This window comes from Phasianus colchicus, chromosome 6, assembly GCF_987193195.1.
Source record: "Phasianus colchicus chromosome 6, bPhaCol1.hap1.1, whole genome shotgun sequence".
Taxonomy (NCBI): Eukaryota; Metazoa; Chordata; class Aves; order Galliformes; family Phasianidae; genus Phasianus; species Phasianus colchicus.
The window spans coordinates 43,038,177-43,055,599 of record NC_143441.1 but is presented as its reverse complement, the minus strand read 5'-3'; the positions used below and the strand labels follow the sequence as shown (position 1 = coordinate 43,055,599).

At 41.5% G+C, this 17,423-nt stretch overlaps 1 protein-coding gene across 2 annotated transcripts in view; it reads right to left on the bottom strand.

Moving 5' to 3' along the window:
• ADARB2 (adenosine deaminase RNA specific B2 (inactive)) overlaps positions 1 to 17,423 on the bottom strand; it is a 291,983-nt gene that overhangs the window by 17,381 nt on the left and 257,179 nt on the right. For both annotated transcript variants that reach the window (XM_090143105.1, XM_031616085.2), the window contains one exon: positions 12,786 to 12,937. In XM_090143105.1, coding sequence (XP_089999231.1) covers positions 12,786 to 12,937 — 152 coding nt within the window. The remainder of the gene's footprint in view (positions 1 to 12,785; positions 12,938 to 17,423) is intronic.

The following is a 17,423-nucleotide window of genomic DNA, read 5'->3' as shown; positions in this document are numbered from 1 at the left end:
TTCCCACTCAAACCTAAGCCCCATCATACCTACTAGATACATATCTGGTGTTCCTTGTGCAGCATCATCCAGAGGACGTCTGCTGTGCTGTGCGTATATGGGATTATCTGTCTGGGAACCAGTCCATATTTTTATGGGGACTCTGCAGGAAACTTCCAAAACATGACTCGAGCAGCAGTGAGCAGCATGTTTTATTATTAAACAACAGAGTGGTGGGGAAGGAACCATGAAATTTGAACAACAAAAGGAGAACATGATTGCTTCTGTCTAACAAATGTGTCTAGCTGTGCAACAGAGAGAGATGTACAGTGAAACCCCCTTGCCTCATCCTGCATACACCCAGATCTGCAGCATGACAGAGCCAGATCCCCTCCATGGGAGCAGTGAAGAGTGACTCGAGGTTATTGCTGTTTCAACTGGAAGAAAGTTTTACTTTAAGCAAATTGGTTCTCTTTTCCTAAGCTTTCCCGCAGGTAAAATGAAGATAATGATGCTTTCTTGTTCTGCAAATTCATTTAAAGGCACTGCTCAACAAGTATTGATGAGAGCCAGATGTTATGCTTTCAATAAAGATCTACCACAGGAGTCCACCTGCAGGAATTCCCCTAGCACAAAATGATTTTTTAAAACATTTTTTCCCCATCTTTTTTAGAAAAGTATTTTCTTCTACTAAGCATCTCTGTCTTCATTTCCATCCTCAGTCTGCAACCACCTCTCTTCCTCAGCTCCAAGCCCTCCTATCCGTGCACTTGTCCCTCTTTGACCACCACCACTGTTTCAAAAGTGGTTCACCCAACTGAAGATCCCACATTTTGCATGCAAAATGCATGCAACATGCAGTTGCTGGGGAATTTTAGTGGCCACATGAAGGGATGAGCAGCTCATTGCGTACATGACTTTGATTTCACTTCCTAAATATTATCTAGGGAGGGGCAGAGGAGAACAAAACCATCAGCACTGCCAAATGCTGTTGAGTATCTGGGGCATTTAAAGCACAGGCTAACAATTTAAGGGGAGAGCATGTGAAACTCTTCTGTGAGTTGAAGTGGGTTTACTGATCCAATTTCATTTGTCTGTTTTACGAGAACCAAACTACTCCAGGTGTGGTTGCTACTGTAGCATCTCAGACCTGGCCTACCCATACCCAATGTTGAAAAATAAAGTTTTTTAAAACATTAAGAAATGCGTGTGACTGCTCAGATCATCTCATTTTCCAAATGCTCGCATTAACTCAGCCCATGTATCAAACTTTGCTCCCTTAATGCGCGCCGTACCCACGGTGCAGCCAAGCGGGCAGCATTAGCTGATAGGATTCGGGCAGCTGGGGCTGGCATACGCTCACCCTGGGATGCACTCCCACAGCACCGATAAGGGGTTTTAGCTGCTCAACTGCTATTAAATTCAATGAATAGGGTGTGACTAAAACCCTCAGCTGTGCTGCCTGTCTCGGGCTGCTCACATTACTGGGATAGCGGCACACATGCTGCACAAAGATCCGTAGCACACTTAGGAAATACTAATAACTCAGAGCTCTGAATGCTTTCAGAATGACAATGATTAAATAAATCCAGATCGACAACTGCAACATGCTTAGGGCTTTTAAAACAACAACAACAACAACAAAACATTAAATAGTTAAATAGTTCAGGAAGACAACAAATACTGAAGAAACCAAAAGATGAGTTTTGTGTATTGTACACAGACTCTGGCACACGATTGCCTGTAGTAAGAGATGCAGCCCATGTGCTGGCACAGCCTATTATGGATCATTTTAAAGCAGCCTCAGAAATATATTTATTTGTGTAACAAAGCCACAAACTACAGCTGACTGCTGTTCTGCTGTTCAGTATGATCAAAGCATCAGAGACTATGAGCACTGCTGATCTTTCCTGTGCTGCTTCTCCAACTGCTTAATCTCAGCTAATTGCAGGGGAGAAGGCGTCTGAGGATGCCACTTCAACCAGAACAAAATGTCAATTTAAACCAGAATTGGAAAGGACGAATTTAAAAATCATTTGGAGTGGATTTATGATGTGTGCTGTGCTCAGATGTGGAAATTACTCCTGAGAGTTTCTAAGATAAAAAGATGCTGGATTATTAATTATTGGATTATGAATGTTCACAGGTGGCTTGTATTCAGAACAGCATCTTGGAACCCACTGATTTCAAGGCTTTCCCCTTCTTTTCACATTTTCTCCAGGACTGGTTCTGGTTCAAATGTTAATGAAAAAAGCTACCTCCATATTTATTATTTAGTTGAAGAGTGAAGTGGAAATGGACGGTGATTAAACAGAATCACACGAGTAAAGCACTGTCGGAGATTTTGCATGACTGCCTCAGAGGTTCATTTTCTATTTCCCTGCTTCAGTGGAGTCTGTTCTGTCCTCATGAAGGAAGAAATAAAACAGCACATCTTGCTTTTTTTTTTTTTTTTTCCAGTGCTGGACCCTCCATTCATCACAATGGTTTATAAAGCTTCCTTAGAGTGGTATGAAACAAAGAGGTGAAGAGAGAACTGTTAACATCTGACTGTCTTGGTGTTTTGATGGTTATTAGAGATACATAATCCTTAAGATGATGATGGACAAATGCATGATATTCCAGTTTCTGGAAATGTTGAAATGAGCACACTGAATGCCTTAGACACATCTGTTTTGCTGGGAGGTGTGCATAGCCAAATTAGTCTCTGCTCTGGTGTGCTTTAGAAACCGTCAGCGGATGAGGCTGAAACGTGATGGCCCAGCTTTGGAAACTGAGAAACTTTAGGGATATTCTGAAAGGAGGCTGGATTTGGGAAAAATAGAACAGATCCCTCCACAAAGGACTAAGTTGAACTGTGTCTACTGACTGTGGGATTCATCATATCATGAGCTAGGCAGGTAAAGCCCGCGGTCTTGCATGAGGATCTGTGGAGCTCTCACGGGAGCGAGTGCAGGGATGCCTTCTTCCCTTGGGAAACACATACATCTGGCTTGCATGTGTCACAGGTACATGCAGGCGAACCCCTTAAAGTCCAGACATGCTTTTAATTGCAGACAAGGAGGTCTGTTATATCTGAGCCCAGCTCCAGGAAACTCTTCTTCCCCCTCCTAGAAACGTTCAGGTCATATCTGGAAGCTGGACTATATTATTAAGACAGATATGCAATATAAGTATTGAATACAAACCTTATCCAAGAACTTTTCTGATTTGTGAAACTGAAGTTGGATGTTGAAACTGAACTTCCTTATCTTTTCCCTCTTCTGTGTGCCTTGCTTGACTAACATCCTGATTTTGGACAACAATCAGATATCCCACGGCCTGGTAGGTGATATATTTAGTATGCTATTCTTTTTCTTCATCATTAAGTTTCAGATAACATTTGTGAATCTTTTTATCTCTTTCATGATTTTTTTATCTGCCAATAATTTGTGATATACAGATAAGGTACAGATAAGAAATCAAAGGGAATATGTCCATTCATAGTACACCAATATGTGTAACTAATTAAAATTTTCTTTAAAACAATTTGCTGTCAAACAAGTCATGCACAGAGAGCTATAAATAAACACTACTGGCAAGAAGGAGTGAGAAGTTCTGGGTCAGGCGTGACAGAAATCCTTCGTGCCACCCACAAACCCAGTCTACAGACTCCAGCCTATTCTGGGCAGAAATGCATTAGTATGTTGAAGCCACAAGCCGTGGATCCTTCCATGGAATTAAGATTCTGTTCATGTGGCAATCAAGGAAAGTAAAACTTGAACACTCCAAGATTATTATTTTTAATTACTAATTGCTTCTCTCATCTAAAATTAGATGTGTAATGCCATTGCTTTTGAAGTGCAGCTGCCCCTGGAGAGAAAAGTCTGGAGACTTGGCAAAGGGCTGGAATGGTGTTGTGAAACTCCATTATGGAGAAAACTTTTGCCACTGAAACCTTTGTGAGCCTTGTCACCAGCCACAAAGGAAAATTATCTGGTCTCCAGGTCAGCAGCTGAGAAAACAGTGGAGAGAGGCTGTATGGGGACAGGAAGAGACTTAGTGGTTCATCTATATCCTAAGCTACACAACATTATATCTTCTACCTATTAAAAAAAAAAAAAAAAAAAAGGAAGAAGTTTTTCTCTTATAACTGGGCTTTATCTTTCAAACATGCTTTCTGTGAAAAATTGTCAACATTTCTGAAGTTGCCCATTTGGTGGCAATTTTCTCCCTTGGCATGTTTTAATCAAAAAGATTACACATACACAGAGAGAATGTGTTATTCATTCTCCTTTATCAAAAAAATATGCTATTATTCATGTGAGTTTGAGATTTTTGTTGTTGTTTGGAAATTGGAATCTTCAAGAGTCATTTGAAAAAAATGTTATGAAAGAAATCTGCAACAAAGTGAAAACAGAAGATGAAGTCCATAAGATAGAAACAACAGAAAACCGTCAATAATATTTCTGCATTACGATGAGCTTCAGCCCCCATAAGGTTTCTTTGAGCCCTGAGAGACTGTGGCTCCTGCTGCAGCCCCATACTGCAGTTCAACTTCCATTTCTGGAGGTGAAGATGATGATTATGGAGTAAAGTCCTATGGTCTCTGAGTGGGCAAACTGAATCTAGATCACCAAGAAATGGTCCCCGTTAGTCTTAAAAATCTATGAATTGTGAATAGTAAATTATCCTGAATAAAGAATATCCTGAACAGTGTTTAAAATACACAGTGTTTTCCATTTTAATATCTTTGAGCACTACTTACTCTTCCTCAAAGTGGTGACAGATGGATACCTTTTACTACCATTTTATCAGCATGGAAATAGAACTAACCAGAGTAAAGTGAGTTGTTTGAGGCTAGCTATAGAAGCAGTAGCACTGTCATGGCTAAATTAAATTGTGTTCGTTGCTCTTACACAGCTGTCTTTAGTAGACTCTAAGAAATTCCCCAGAAGTCTAAGGACTTTGAAAAGTCCCATAGAGATCTTAACCCGGAGATTCCTGAAAATCTTTATAAAACTTATCTCAAAAGCTTTACCCGTTATTTGTACTCAATGGAAGAGTTTGACCAAACTAGATCTAGATAGATACAGTTTTTGCCACCGTGATTTTTCCCAACTACGATTTGATCTTTTCTGCCCCAAATACTTGCCACAGTCAGGTGAGCATCTCAGTCTCTGAACTCTAGCAGACTATTGGATGTTGGGGCTGGGGCTGAAACAGCTATGTCCTAATATGCAGCCATTTTGTCCACTCTGCAGAAGACATTGGAACCCTGGAAATCATGGACAAATTCTATCCATGCAGCTTGCCTGGGTGAAAATATCTACAGCTATTCTGAAAGCTTCTTAACCATGGCCCTTTGCTGAGTAATGTAGTGTTTTTATCACATCTGAACATTGCGTCCAAATGCAATGTTGTACAAAGCAGTAAAACCCAGCAACAAAACAAAATCAATAAATACAGTGCAATTCTCTTCTGTGATTCAAGCATTCTGTTAAGTTTCGGATATGATTATAGCTGTGGAAACCTGTTTTTCTGAATCCTAACAGACACAGTTTGCTTACATGAAAGCTTGTCAATGCTTTGGCCAATGCTGACTTTGAACTTTCCATAGTTTCCAGCATATTCTTTTTCTTTGCTGAGATACTATACAGGCACATCCTAGAAAATCTTATTTTCTACTTTATAACTCCCCCTGAAACAACAAAACCCAAATAAAGAAAAGGCAGCCAAGAATATTACAAGGAGAGGGACTTGGGACATATTCAATGCATTGTTAATGCCAAAGAGTTTTCTCATGAGGTGTCAGTTCGACAAAGTTTTATAACTGAGACTGAAAAGAGGGAGACTGACTAACTCAGCTAGTGGTCAATTTCCTGAAGCATTGATCTAGGACTTGAGAGGTACAGGTTCAAGCTTCAGTTTGAGTCTAAGTGTTCTTGTATGACAAAAAAAATCCCAAATTAAAATGATGTGCTTGTTTTCTACCCCTAGTTAGTATGCTACTAACCAGGAGACATGAACCATAAGTGATACAATCTCATTTTCAACAATTTCTGTATTTTAAAAAATTGCCTAGAAGGTTTTGATTTCTTTGCAGCCAGTACTTTGAGATCTGAAAGGTGTCCATGAGGTGGTGATTCTTTAGTCATTTTATAGAAAAAGTCTACTAAAAAACTTAAATATCCAGTCTGATGAAGATAAGTAATAAAAAATGAAGCAACAGCAAACTTTCAGAAGATGATTTTTTGGTGTCAAAACTTAAGAACTTCCAATGTAGCAAAACCAGAGCCTCTTTCAAAGGTCCATTCTGTGGTCCAGTAGGATAGTACCAACACTAAAACCACCTGTCCTGTCACAATCTCACTTCACTCAATCCTCCGCCTTTCTAAGCCAGGGGATCACTGGTTTCCCTGATAGGTTTATGGATAAGAGATGAACCTGGGCACTGGCCAAAGGTTCTGTATGGCTGACTGTTTGGGATAACAGACATGTCCTTTGGGTTATCAAAATCAATGAGATTTCCACCACCCAGAACACCGGGACCAGATAATCCCCACTCTATTTGCAGAGCCTCTGGCACTGCTCCTTGAGTGATGGGCCCATTCATGCACGAACATGTAATGGCTCATGCTTCTGCAAATTTTCCCTTAGACAGCTCCAGAAAGGCTGCAGAGCTCACAGCAGAGGGTGTGAGCCTCCCCACATTTGTTCATCCCTACCCTCTGACCTCAACCTTTCTTCTTCTTCTTCCTCTGTTCTCTTGCTCTGGTGCAGCTCTAGAAGAGTGCAATGTGAGTAGGAGATGCTGGAGGAGAAAAAGCTTCTTGCAGTGCTGGAGGAGTTCAAGCCGCTGTCTGCAGGACTTTCGTGTGTTGGAAGATGGATGAAGGTGGATTTCAGAGCTTTCTGAAGTCCTCACCTACTCCTTGTAGGCCTTATACTTCTGTCTTCTGCCTATACCCTGGCAAAGCTGAACAATACAAACTCTCTAGATTTCCCATTATCACCACAATCCTCCTGTTGCAGAGTCCCACTGATCCTTCTCCACCACACTTTCTTCTCCTGAAGTTCTCTTGCCTACTTCCTCCTGCAGAAGATTCTCCCTTGGTTGGATGCTGGGGAGAAATCCAGCACATCTAAACCTGGGAACGACCATTGCTTATACCTCAGGGGAACAGAAAACCGTGGGCTGGGCTCTGTTGTTGGACTCTCTCTCATTGCTCCCAGCCAAGTGTGATGTGGGTACATAATGGAGGACATTTTCCAGAACCTCACACAATTGTGGCTGTAACTAACTTGCGTGTGAGTAACCACAATCTGAAATGGCATTTCAACAGTGTGAGAAGATAGTCTTACATTGTATATAAAGATGAGTGCTTTTAGACCTGAAGATGAGCATAAGATCCTTGGCAGTCCGGCTTCTAGTCAACTGAAGAAAATCTTTGCATTTCCTCTGTATTTACTTTGGCAAATTGAGAATTTGCCATTGGTAAAGGCAGGATGGGACCGTTGCTTCAAGAGGACTCAATCCCAAAGGAAGCTGACAAAGGATGCCGTGCTTAGGACTCCAAACCCAAACTTTGGATTATCTCAATCTAGCCTCAACAAAACAAAAGAACATTTTCACCTCACCTTTAATAACCAGTTCCCAAGCATGAGAAGTAATTCAACCGCCTCATGCTGTGTCTGCCCTTTTTGTAGCATCTTATACATGACAAAGAAATCTGAATTGACCACAGAAATTCATTTAGTGCTGCAATTATTTCTCCCAAGGCAGTGTTTGGTGTTAAGGCCTACAGTGCTGTATGTATTTTTTTCTTTCATGTTACTTCTGGGCATGGTTCTGTATGATAATTTTTTTTTTTTTTTTTTTTTTTTTAGTTCCCCAAGATATTGTTCTGCTCAGTCATATGAAAAATAGGAAAATAATGCACCTTCATCCCAATTCCACAGACAGGTCATTCATCATTGAAAAATCGACTTTACAACCTAGGAGGAAGCTGCTCCATGCTCTGAATAGCCAAAGTGTATTCCCAAGAGGCTGCAGGCCAGCAGTCACAATGGAACTACAAGATACCTGGGAGAACCTGTACAGTGGAAACACTGCTCAGGATGACAGACAGTTGCCCTTGATTTTCCTAACAGGAGCATATATCAATATGTTAGAATTTGCCTTTTCCAATAACTACAGATAGCTGATTTCTTTTCAGGTCACTGAGTTACTTAGATGGTTCTTCTTGAAATACTTCTTCCCCCTTATCAAGATTTTTTTTTCCATTTAAATAAAACATGGAATTGGCAGAAGTAAGGCAGAGATTTCATTCATGATCTAGTGAGTGGCAACCATGGAAGTAAGCTGGAGCTTGATGATTTTTAAGGTTCCTTTCAACTCAACTGTGATTATATGATTCTATTATTCCCTTGCACTTTTGATAGCAATTACCAAAATTAAAAATTTTGGGTGTTATTCTATTCCAGGTGCTATCATATGTGCCACCAATATACCTGTGCCCCTGATATCTGCCTGAATGCAGAGCTCTGGGGCTGAGAGTCTCTTGACATTTACAGATCATTTGTGTCCACCAATTGGAGATGGACATGCTCCTGATATGGTTTCTGTTTCTTCAGCCACTCTGTCCAAGAAGGCTCCATCTGAACATGGAGTGCTGAGTCTCCAGTGTGAGCACGACAATGTTTCAGGGCACCCTCAGCTTGGGGGTTAGCAGAGAACATTTTGTCTGAGAATGAGATGTAAAATCCAGCAGTCAGAAGCACAAGCAGGGAAAGCACAGGGCTTGTGCAGGAAACACATACTTTAAGTAGGCAGAGCAAACTTGTCTTTTAGCACTCAACTATCCAGATTCTACACAAACTTCGGTGTACATCTTATCCCCATCAAATCACCTACTCGGGCAGTGATCCAGCTCACGTGCTTGCAAGTGGATCCTGTTAAAATAGAGCTCTGCTGAATGCATGTGTATGAGAGCTTCAACACAGCTGTAGGTTAATAGGCAAGCAGGAGGAAGACCCCTTGTGGAGCAGATGCAATGGTGTGTTTCAGACCTAAAGAGAGCATGGGGTGAAACAGGAGCTGGGCTATCAAAGAGTCAATGGTACAAGGCAATACAGCATGTTAGCAAGAGATAGAAAAGCAGCCCAGGGGACAAGAATGGAGTCGAGCCCTGGGGCAGTTTCTGTCTGCCTCTGTCAGTCTGTGTGAAAAAGAGTGCATCTCTCAGAGAGAGATGGACGAAGAGGTAAAATCCTGCCTGGAAGGACGAGTGGGGAAGTTGAGAATTTATTAGCTCAATTTTTAAGCAATTCATTTTCCTTTTCAAGAGGTGCTTAAAAAAAAGAAGCCAACGAGTCAAGAAGCCTAAATTAACTATGAAGGTACTTCAGCAGATCAAGGGCTTGATTATTGGGTGGTTTGCTTTAGATTCAGGGAAAGGTGCAAAATCTGCAACAAATATTATAGAGCAAGCTGTCCCCATGGCTGCAGCTGCAGCTCATGAGCTGGACTGTGTGTGCTAGCAGAAGTCAGAAAGTCAAGCATAACTTGCCTTCATGTACACAGAGGAAAAAGGTACTGGAAAGGGAGATGACCTGACCTACAGCACTGACGCTGCTTCTTCTATGGCATAGCGCATTACAGCCTAGTGGGTGACCTTGGAAAATGAGGGAAGGAGAGTTTGGGAACGCTGAGAAGGACCCAGGACAAATCCATACAAATCCTCACAGCAGTCTGAAATACCTTTGGTATTTCCCAGCCTCCCATTCCTGACACCACTGACCCTGGCTGGTCTCTCCTGCTCTCTACGACCCAACACCTCTCCCCTCAGCCTCCTCCCTGCTCTCCTGGACTGTATCAGCCCCTTCCAAAGCTTCAGATTTCCAGCCTCCTGACCTACAGACACTAAAAGAGAGTTATAGAACTCCTCTCCATGCTCACAGAAGCCCTGTTCCAAATGGACTTTTCTTTAGAGCTGTCTTGAGATATATCAACAAGCAAGTCTGCTCCCTTCTGAATCATGAAGGGTATCATTGCAAATCAATACAAGATTTGCTCTTTTTGGCCTTAATTTCTTACTTTACTGAGTGAAACTATCATGGCTGTGGACTCTCCAACCTCTCCTGCTTTGCATTGCAGCCATTCACAGGAACCACAGTAAGGTCAGATTCTTACATATGCAGTTGAGTTGGTACCCAGCACTATCCAGCAAGACATAAATGGGGTTTCAAGTGCATGCTGGCTTATCTCCTCCCTAACCAGAACAAAGCTCATAAGAAGAAAATGTGAGGCCTCCCTGAGGGTGCTGGGAAGACACAGCGGATAATGGGAAATTTTTGGAAAGAGATTTGAGAAGTGGATTTTACTCACTCACTACATTGATAAAGGCTTATCATGCTCCTTTGCAAAAACAGAAACCACATGGCGAGACACTGTTTTTAAATGTTAATGCATCTTTAGAGAATAATCAGCAATGTTTGATGGCTTGTGCTAGCTCTAGGAGGGGCGTCTTTGTTGTTTAAGAAATGAAACAGCATTCATCTGGAGTTCCTTGTCATTACTGGATGAAAGAAAGGTTATTTCTGAAGTTAAAGAGAGGAGGAAAAGAAAAAGAGATGTGAATGATAAACATTATAAAATACTTATCTTTCCAGATGTCTCTGGGATAACGTGAGCTAAAATGAAATGCTTATCTCACAGAAGGACAGCTTTTGGCAACATAGCTTTTATACAGAGCTAAATGCTTTTAAGAGCATGGGACAAAGGTGGAGGGAGCTGCTTAAAGCAGTGAAATACAAATCAAGTGATGACCCTTCAAGCCTATTTCTGCATCACACTGTAACCTTCATTAAGTCACACAGACCTTGGTGTCTCAGTTTTTTTAATTCAAACTATATCTGGTGTAATAATCACTAGGAAAAGCATTTTTCATGGCCCCTCAAGCTCACCCTGTGAATGCCAGGAGTTGCAAGAAAATATATTTTTAATGTAGCTTCTTACATGCACAGTCAATTAAAGAAGCATTCTCTCATCTTTTGGTAGCATCCAGTCTTGGATAGTCTGTGGCCATTCGTGACAATGGCCCACATTTAAAAAATATGAGGGTGCTTAATCAAACATAAAGTCTTCTTTGATATCTCTAATATTAAAAGTGTGAGGCTAAAATCACTATTCATATTTGACATTCATAGACACTTGCTTTTAATTTCATTTTTAAGATGATGTCTGTGTCTCCTAATTTTGCTGCTACATCCTGAATTTGTCTGTTTGCTGCTTTCTTCTTAAAAATTTCCTTGCTTTTCTTTATTTTATATGCCCTACTGACAGAATGTAGAAATGACATCAAAAGAGGAAGAGTATTTCCTTTCTGAATAGGTATATTCTCGTTTCTTGCCCCAGCAAGCTTATGCTTCACACATGACAAAAGGATTCCAGTCTGGAGAGAATAATGCTTAATCGTTAATAAATAACTCCTACAAATAAGAACCAGAAGTAAAACCACGATCAGACGAATTTTCCTGGGAGGCAGTCAGGTTGTTGCATGACCTTGGATGATTAATTTTACATTCCTGTATCTACACTTTTCCCTCTGCTCATTCTTCTGTCTTGCCTGCTTCACATTCAAGGTAGTCAGGGCAAGAACTATTTCTCATTATATGTACATTTAGCAGTGAGCACTATGAGTATTACAGCACAGTAAAATGCATGTGTGAGAAGTGATACCTCAGGATAGAGGAAAGTGTGCACCTTGTGAATCATGAAGTGGATCATAGAGTGACAGATATCTGTGATAGCAAGCCACAGTTCTCTTGAGTCCCTTGTTCCTTAGTGCGACCATGGCCTGGGGCAAAGGTGGTGCAGGGGGTCTGTAACTGTGATGTGCCTCTACAATAGTGGGACAGTGTCAGGTACAAGAATGTTTGTGGGCAGCTTGTATCATGAGATCACTGGGACATGTGATGGAGGTCAGATATTCCTTCATGGCCAACATGTCCTGCAAGTCTCTTGGTGGCATTCGCACTGGCTCACAGCTTGTTCACCTCACTTGCAGGGTCACCTCTAAATCATAACTCCTCATAAGGTCACATTCCTGTTTGAATATCATAGGTATAGGACCAGGGACTCCAAAGACTTCCATCTAATTTATCTGCTATCCAGCAACCACGCAGTTGATTTGACCCAAGCAGGATGGTCTGGGAAGGATTCTTGCCAAAAGGCCCCTGACACTGTTTGCTTCAAGGGCAGGTAGCATCTGAAACGAACCTGGCTTTCAACCAGTGCTAAAGCTACCTGATCTCATCTAATTGCTCCACCTCAGAATCCAGCCACTTAAGTATGGACAGTACAGATTTGGTATAAATGCAGCCCTTCAACACATTCGTACTGCCTAACCCTCAAGAAAAGTTCGTGCAGCCTCAAATGAATACATAATTCTCTAGTCCAGCCCATGGCTGTGGCTCCAAGGATCTGTTTGATCATGAGGACCCTTCCCAAGGTCTGATTACTGGGGTTCCATTTCCCATCAGGAAATGCAGGTGGTTGGGAACCACCCAGCAGAGCCACAGAGCCTCAGGAAGATAGAGAAATTCCAGTTCTGCCTGGCCATGATTGTCCCTCCCAGCATGGGGGAAGGAGCACCAGCTGCACAGACACACATGCCATGCACCTTGCAGTGTTTCTGCTTTCAAGCAAAATATTTTCTGCAAGTCAGTCAACAAAGAAAGAAGGATCGGTCTTAGGATAAACAAACAAATTAACAATAAAAGGCACAAAGGGGAAAAAAAGAGAGGGAAATATTTTCTCTTACAGTCAGTTGTGATTTCATAGGGGGAGTTGAGGCGTGCATCCCCACAGGGCGAAGTGCTCACGTACAGATGGAACAGGATGTTCTCCTGCAGCCTGTAGCCTCCCTCTTTTAATCGCACGAAGATTGATCGCTCCCAGTCTTCTCGTCGTTTGCTATGATCACAAAAGAGGATCCAGGTCATTTGTTACACACCAAATCAGAAACAATTCTGCTCTTTCTATCTGTGTTTTTCTTCTTGTTTGTTTTTACTAGCACTAAGCATCATATATTTTGCCTGCTGAAAATGAGAGAAAAACAATAAGTGAAGAAATGCTAGGAGGGTCAAAACTGTCAATGTGCTTTGGCTTGTTTACCTGGAGTCTATTCTAAAAACAAAGCACAGATGCATAAACACATTGATTTTAAAGAGGTTCTGGCACATGAAGAAAGACAGTTCTCTCAGATTCTCAGCTGAGAAAATCAGCTCTGCTCATCACTGTGCTCAGCCACGTATTTAAATCCATTAACATGACCGCAGCCAAGATGTAAGTTTTTCTCCACTGGAAATATCACTAACAAAGCACCCGGAGCTTATTACTCAGTCAACCCTTCTGCTCCCCAAGGCATCGCTTTCCCTCCCTGTTCAACCACAGCCACCCATGAGCACTCCATCCCAGCCAGCAGCACCTCCTTGGCCACCTGACATTTCTCAAAATCAGAAAGCAACCTGAGAAGTGCAGACAAAACTTGTGGAGTCTCCTTCTTGGTTAAGCTGGAAAAGATACTTACTGAGATGAAGCTTTTGTCTGTGAAGTGGTTCAGCAGCTAGATGGGGACACTGCTTATATTCCATTAGCAGCAGCTGCCCAGGAGGCCTAGCCCTCCCCATCCTGCAGTTTGCAGCAGCAGCTTGCATTAGGGCTATGCTGTGTGTGTTTCTCAGATGATTTACATTTTTGAAGACATGGGTGATTTCACTGACAGACAGCTGCTTCTGATATGTACATTTGGGTGGTGATTATCACTTTGAAGGTGAAAATGCGATTAGTGAAATTCTAATGACAGATGCTGATGCTCTGGCCCTTCCCTCAAAAATTCAAGGGCCTTTTTGTAAGAATGACTGAGTATAACTGCACCTGCAGGTGGTGGTTCCCTAGAAGGCTCCTAATAAGCCGAAGCCCTACCCATTTAATTCACACCAGGGCAGCCCCTCAAGTGACACAACTTCTGCTCGTCTCTGTGCCTTCCATCAGTGCAAGAAGGGCTGCTTTTACCCAGCCTCAGAGCAGTCCTTGAATTCCATTCAAGCTGACTCTGCCTGCTTTCTTCTGGTGCAGACTCAGTGTTATTGAAGCTGTTTGGCTGTCACTCTTGCATGCTTTGGGTGTTTTGTCATTTTTTGATGCGGGGATGCGTTTGCTGTCAGGAGGAATTTACAGGCACATTACCTTGCTGCCAGGGGCAGGGAGCTGCATCGCTCCTTCCTTCTGCAGGCTGCAGTGGAATTTCCCAACCATGCTAATTATACCATTGCCCTGATACTGCTCTCTGAAATAATAAAATACCTATGAATTAAGTCCTGCTGCTTGGACTTTGTAGCAAGTGCAGTTGGTTTTAAATAATTCACTACAAAATCAGCTGGGAGAACCAGAGTTGTGCAGTCCCGGCATCTGCTGTGATTATGTTAAGCCTTATTAGTGCCAGGGCAGCTTGTTCTACCTGGAAACAGTTGCTAGGTAGGGTTGGAGCAGTCATTTTTTGGGCTGGGTTGCAGGAGTTCACAGCAATCAGCATCCATTCTGTGACTATTTCTCATGGATCTTTTTAGTACTGAGAAAATTCTGTGGCCAGAGTGGTTGACAGATTGGGTGATGGATGGCTGTATGGGAACTGTTGATCACGGCCTGAACCTCTGATTGACCACAATGAGTCAGCCATGGGAGCACAGGTGAAGGCAATTCACCTGTGCTATCAGAAGGGTGGAGCCTGGCTGCACCTCTCCTAGATCCCATTTAAGTGCTGACTGCCATTGAGGAGTGATATCTTTTTGGGGATTGCTCTTTGTGGAGTTTTACTGCAAGTCTATGATACTGGTGAGCATTTCCATTTATTTTATTAGCTTTCCACTGTGATAATTTTATTGAGCCTAACCTCTGTATACCTATTGATTGTACAATGGTGGATCTAACCATGAGCGGCTCCACTGAATGAACTCCTCTGTATTGCATATGCTTCTGATCCATTTCTGGTGTGGTTTTTCTGGGGGTTGAACTCAAACAATAGATTTTTCCCTGCTGGGTGGTTGGATGAATTTAAGAACTGAAAATATTGTTGTAAGTGAGTTTGGGATGCAGTATCATCAATAGTGGCTTTGCAGAGAGTCTTGTTTGCAGGAGGCTTGGGGGATGTCAGACCCCAGGGACATGTGGTCTGTGTAAAAGTGGCCATGTGGGGTACGAGAGATACTTCTGCAAAATCACTTCTTTCCCCAGCACTTGTGAGTACCATGCAGAGCCACACACACCTGCACAAAGCCAAGAGGAATGAGCCCATAGTAAGTGTGCAAATGAAGTTCATTCAGTGGGTGACATTAATGTGTCACTTTCCACCTTAGCCACTTTGGCAGTGGCTAAGAGCAGAACTTATCCTTAAACCTTTGCCTGTTGTGATTTATTACTAGAGATTTAGCATTTGAGGAAAAACTCAAGAGAAACTTCTAAGAATGTCATAACTTAATCTTTTGTTTAAGTTCATTATTTAACATACATGCATTTGTTTTGAGCTGATGGTAAGAACATTTTGGCATGTACTTATGGTATAATATATGTGTTTTGCTCTAAAAAAAGAATAGAGAAGCTATTTTTAGCATGTATATGTAGTTATAGGGAGTTTCTAGTGCTACATCCATTGCTCAGCATAAAGCACAGCATCCTGGAGAAACTAACAGATGGCTTAAGAAGGTTGTGTTCATTGAGAAGATAAAAGGAGAAAGATAAGAAATAGTAGATCTACAGCAAACAGGTTTTTCTGGGGGGGAAGGAAAAAAAAAAAACCTGAGTGGACTGGATGAAGATTGTTCCTTACTTTTAAGATCAACAGTAGTGTGAATCTAAATCTCTTAAAGAACTTCTGACAAAATCATCCCTCTGGCACCTGTAGGGCCACTACAACAGTAAGATGTTACAGTGTTGATTTATTTTAAGAATAGATTATTACTTTTATTTTTCTTTAGTAAAGAAGTGTTGGATTTTTTTCTTCCCTATTGGTCTGTTGATACAAATAAACCCACTGAGGTCAATGTGAATTTTACAGCCATCACTGTGAGATAATCAGGCTATGATATTTGTGTACCTTTTGATGGGTGAATTTTAGAGAAATCTTCTCAAAAGGCCTTTCTCATCCTTCTTTTGTACATCAGAAAACTCCCGTCTTACTTTTCATCTTTTCCATGAAAGTACTGAGAACTTGAGGATTATGGTTGTCATAAAAATGAAATCTGGGAGGGGTAGGGGTTTTAATCAGTCTGGTTAGAGACTGTCAGGTTTTAGTTGTGCTTTTAGCTCTTATTTAACTCAAGCTCTAGACAATGGATCGTTGAAAGAAAGTTTCCTTTTGAAGTATTTGTCACTCTTGCTTCTTAGAGAGGATAAAGTTCCCATTCTGGATCTCTATTTCAAAAGAAAACTCGGAAAGCTGCACCTCTAACATTTAACAATATGAAGAGAAAGAAAAATATAATTTACATATTGCTGCAACTTCAGCTTGTGGATGGAACTATTCCATGGTTAGCATATCTGAAGCTGTCACCCTATACTCTCTTTACGGCAATGGAAATAAATGGTAATTCATCTCACAAGGAAAACCTTAATTAGGTCTGCTGAGTCACACTCCATAGATGCCCATCTCTCCTGATGACATAGTAGCCTTGGGGTATCTATTCTGCACCTGGCCAGCCAGTTTGCAGACAATGAAAATTGTATTGAAAATTCCTGAAGTTTGAAATCCATGTATGGAAATCATTTTGAGAAAGTAGGCTTGGTGGGAGGATGATGTGTGACAAATAGGGAATACTGTCCTATAGAATAATCTTTCCTGTTTCATAGGGAGAGATGGAAAATTTAAGCTCTTTGAGCCTGCGATGTGTACTAGCCTTCCTTTATATTTTTAGTTAGGGAATCATCTTTTTGTTTTCAGTGTATATACCAGTCTGTACAACAAGTTGCTGGTCCAGGAGAGAGAGGACTTGAATTTGGACTGAGTCAATGCAAATGTGCAACAACATAGAAGTCCCAAGTCTGAGGAACAAGTATGCAGGGAGTCAGAGTGAAGCTGAATTAACACATCTGTCCAGGAAAAACTGTCTTAGCTATGCAGCAGTGCCACGTGGCTTCTCTGCCAGTGAGAGTATCATCTCTTTTTCTAAAGGAAAGGGGTAAATGTGATTTCAATATGCCAAAAATGCTTTTTTTTAATTTCATTTTGAGTGCTCTCATTTCATTTTATCTCTATATGGTGAAGCTCCCGATGATGGTGTAAAACTGATAAGCAGTAAATACGGGAATTGGAGAATATATTACAGCACAGTTTTTCTTCCACATGGACTTTAAGAAAGCAAAACTTGCTTTACAATATCTATAGCCCTGTCTTTCAAAGCTGCTT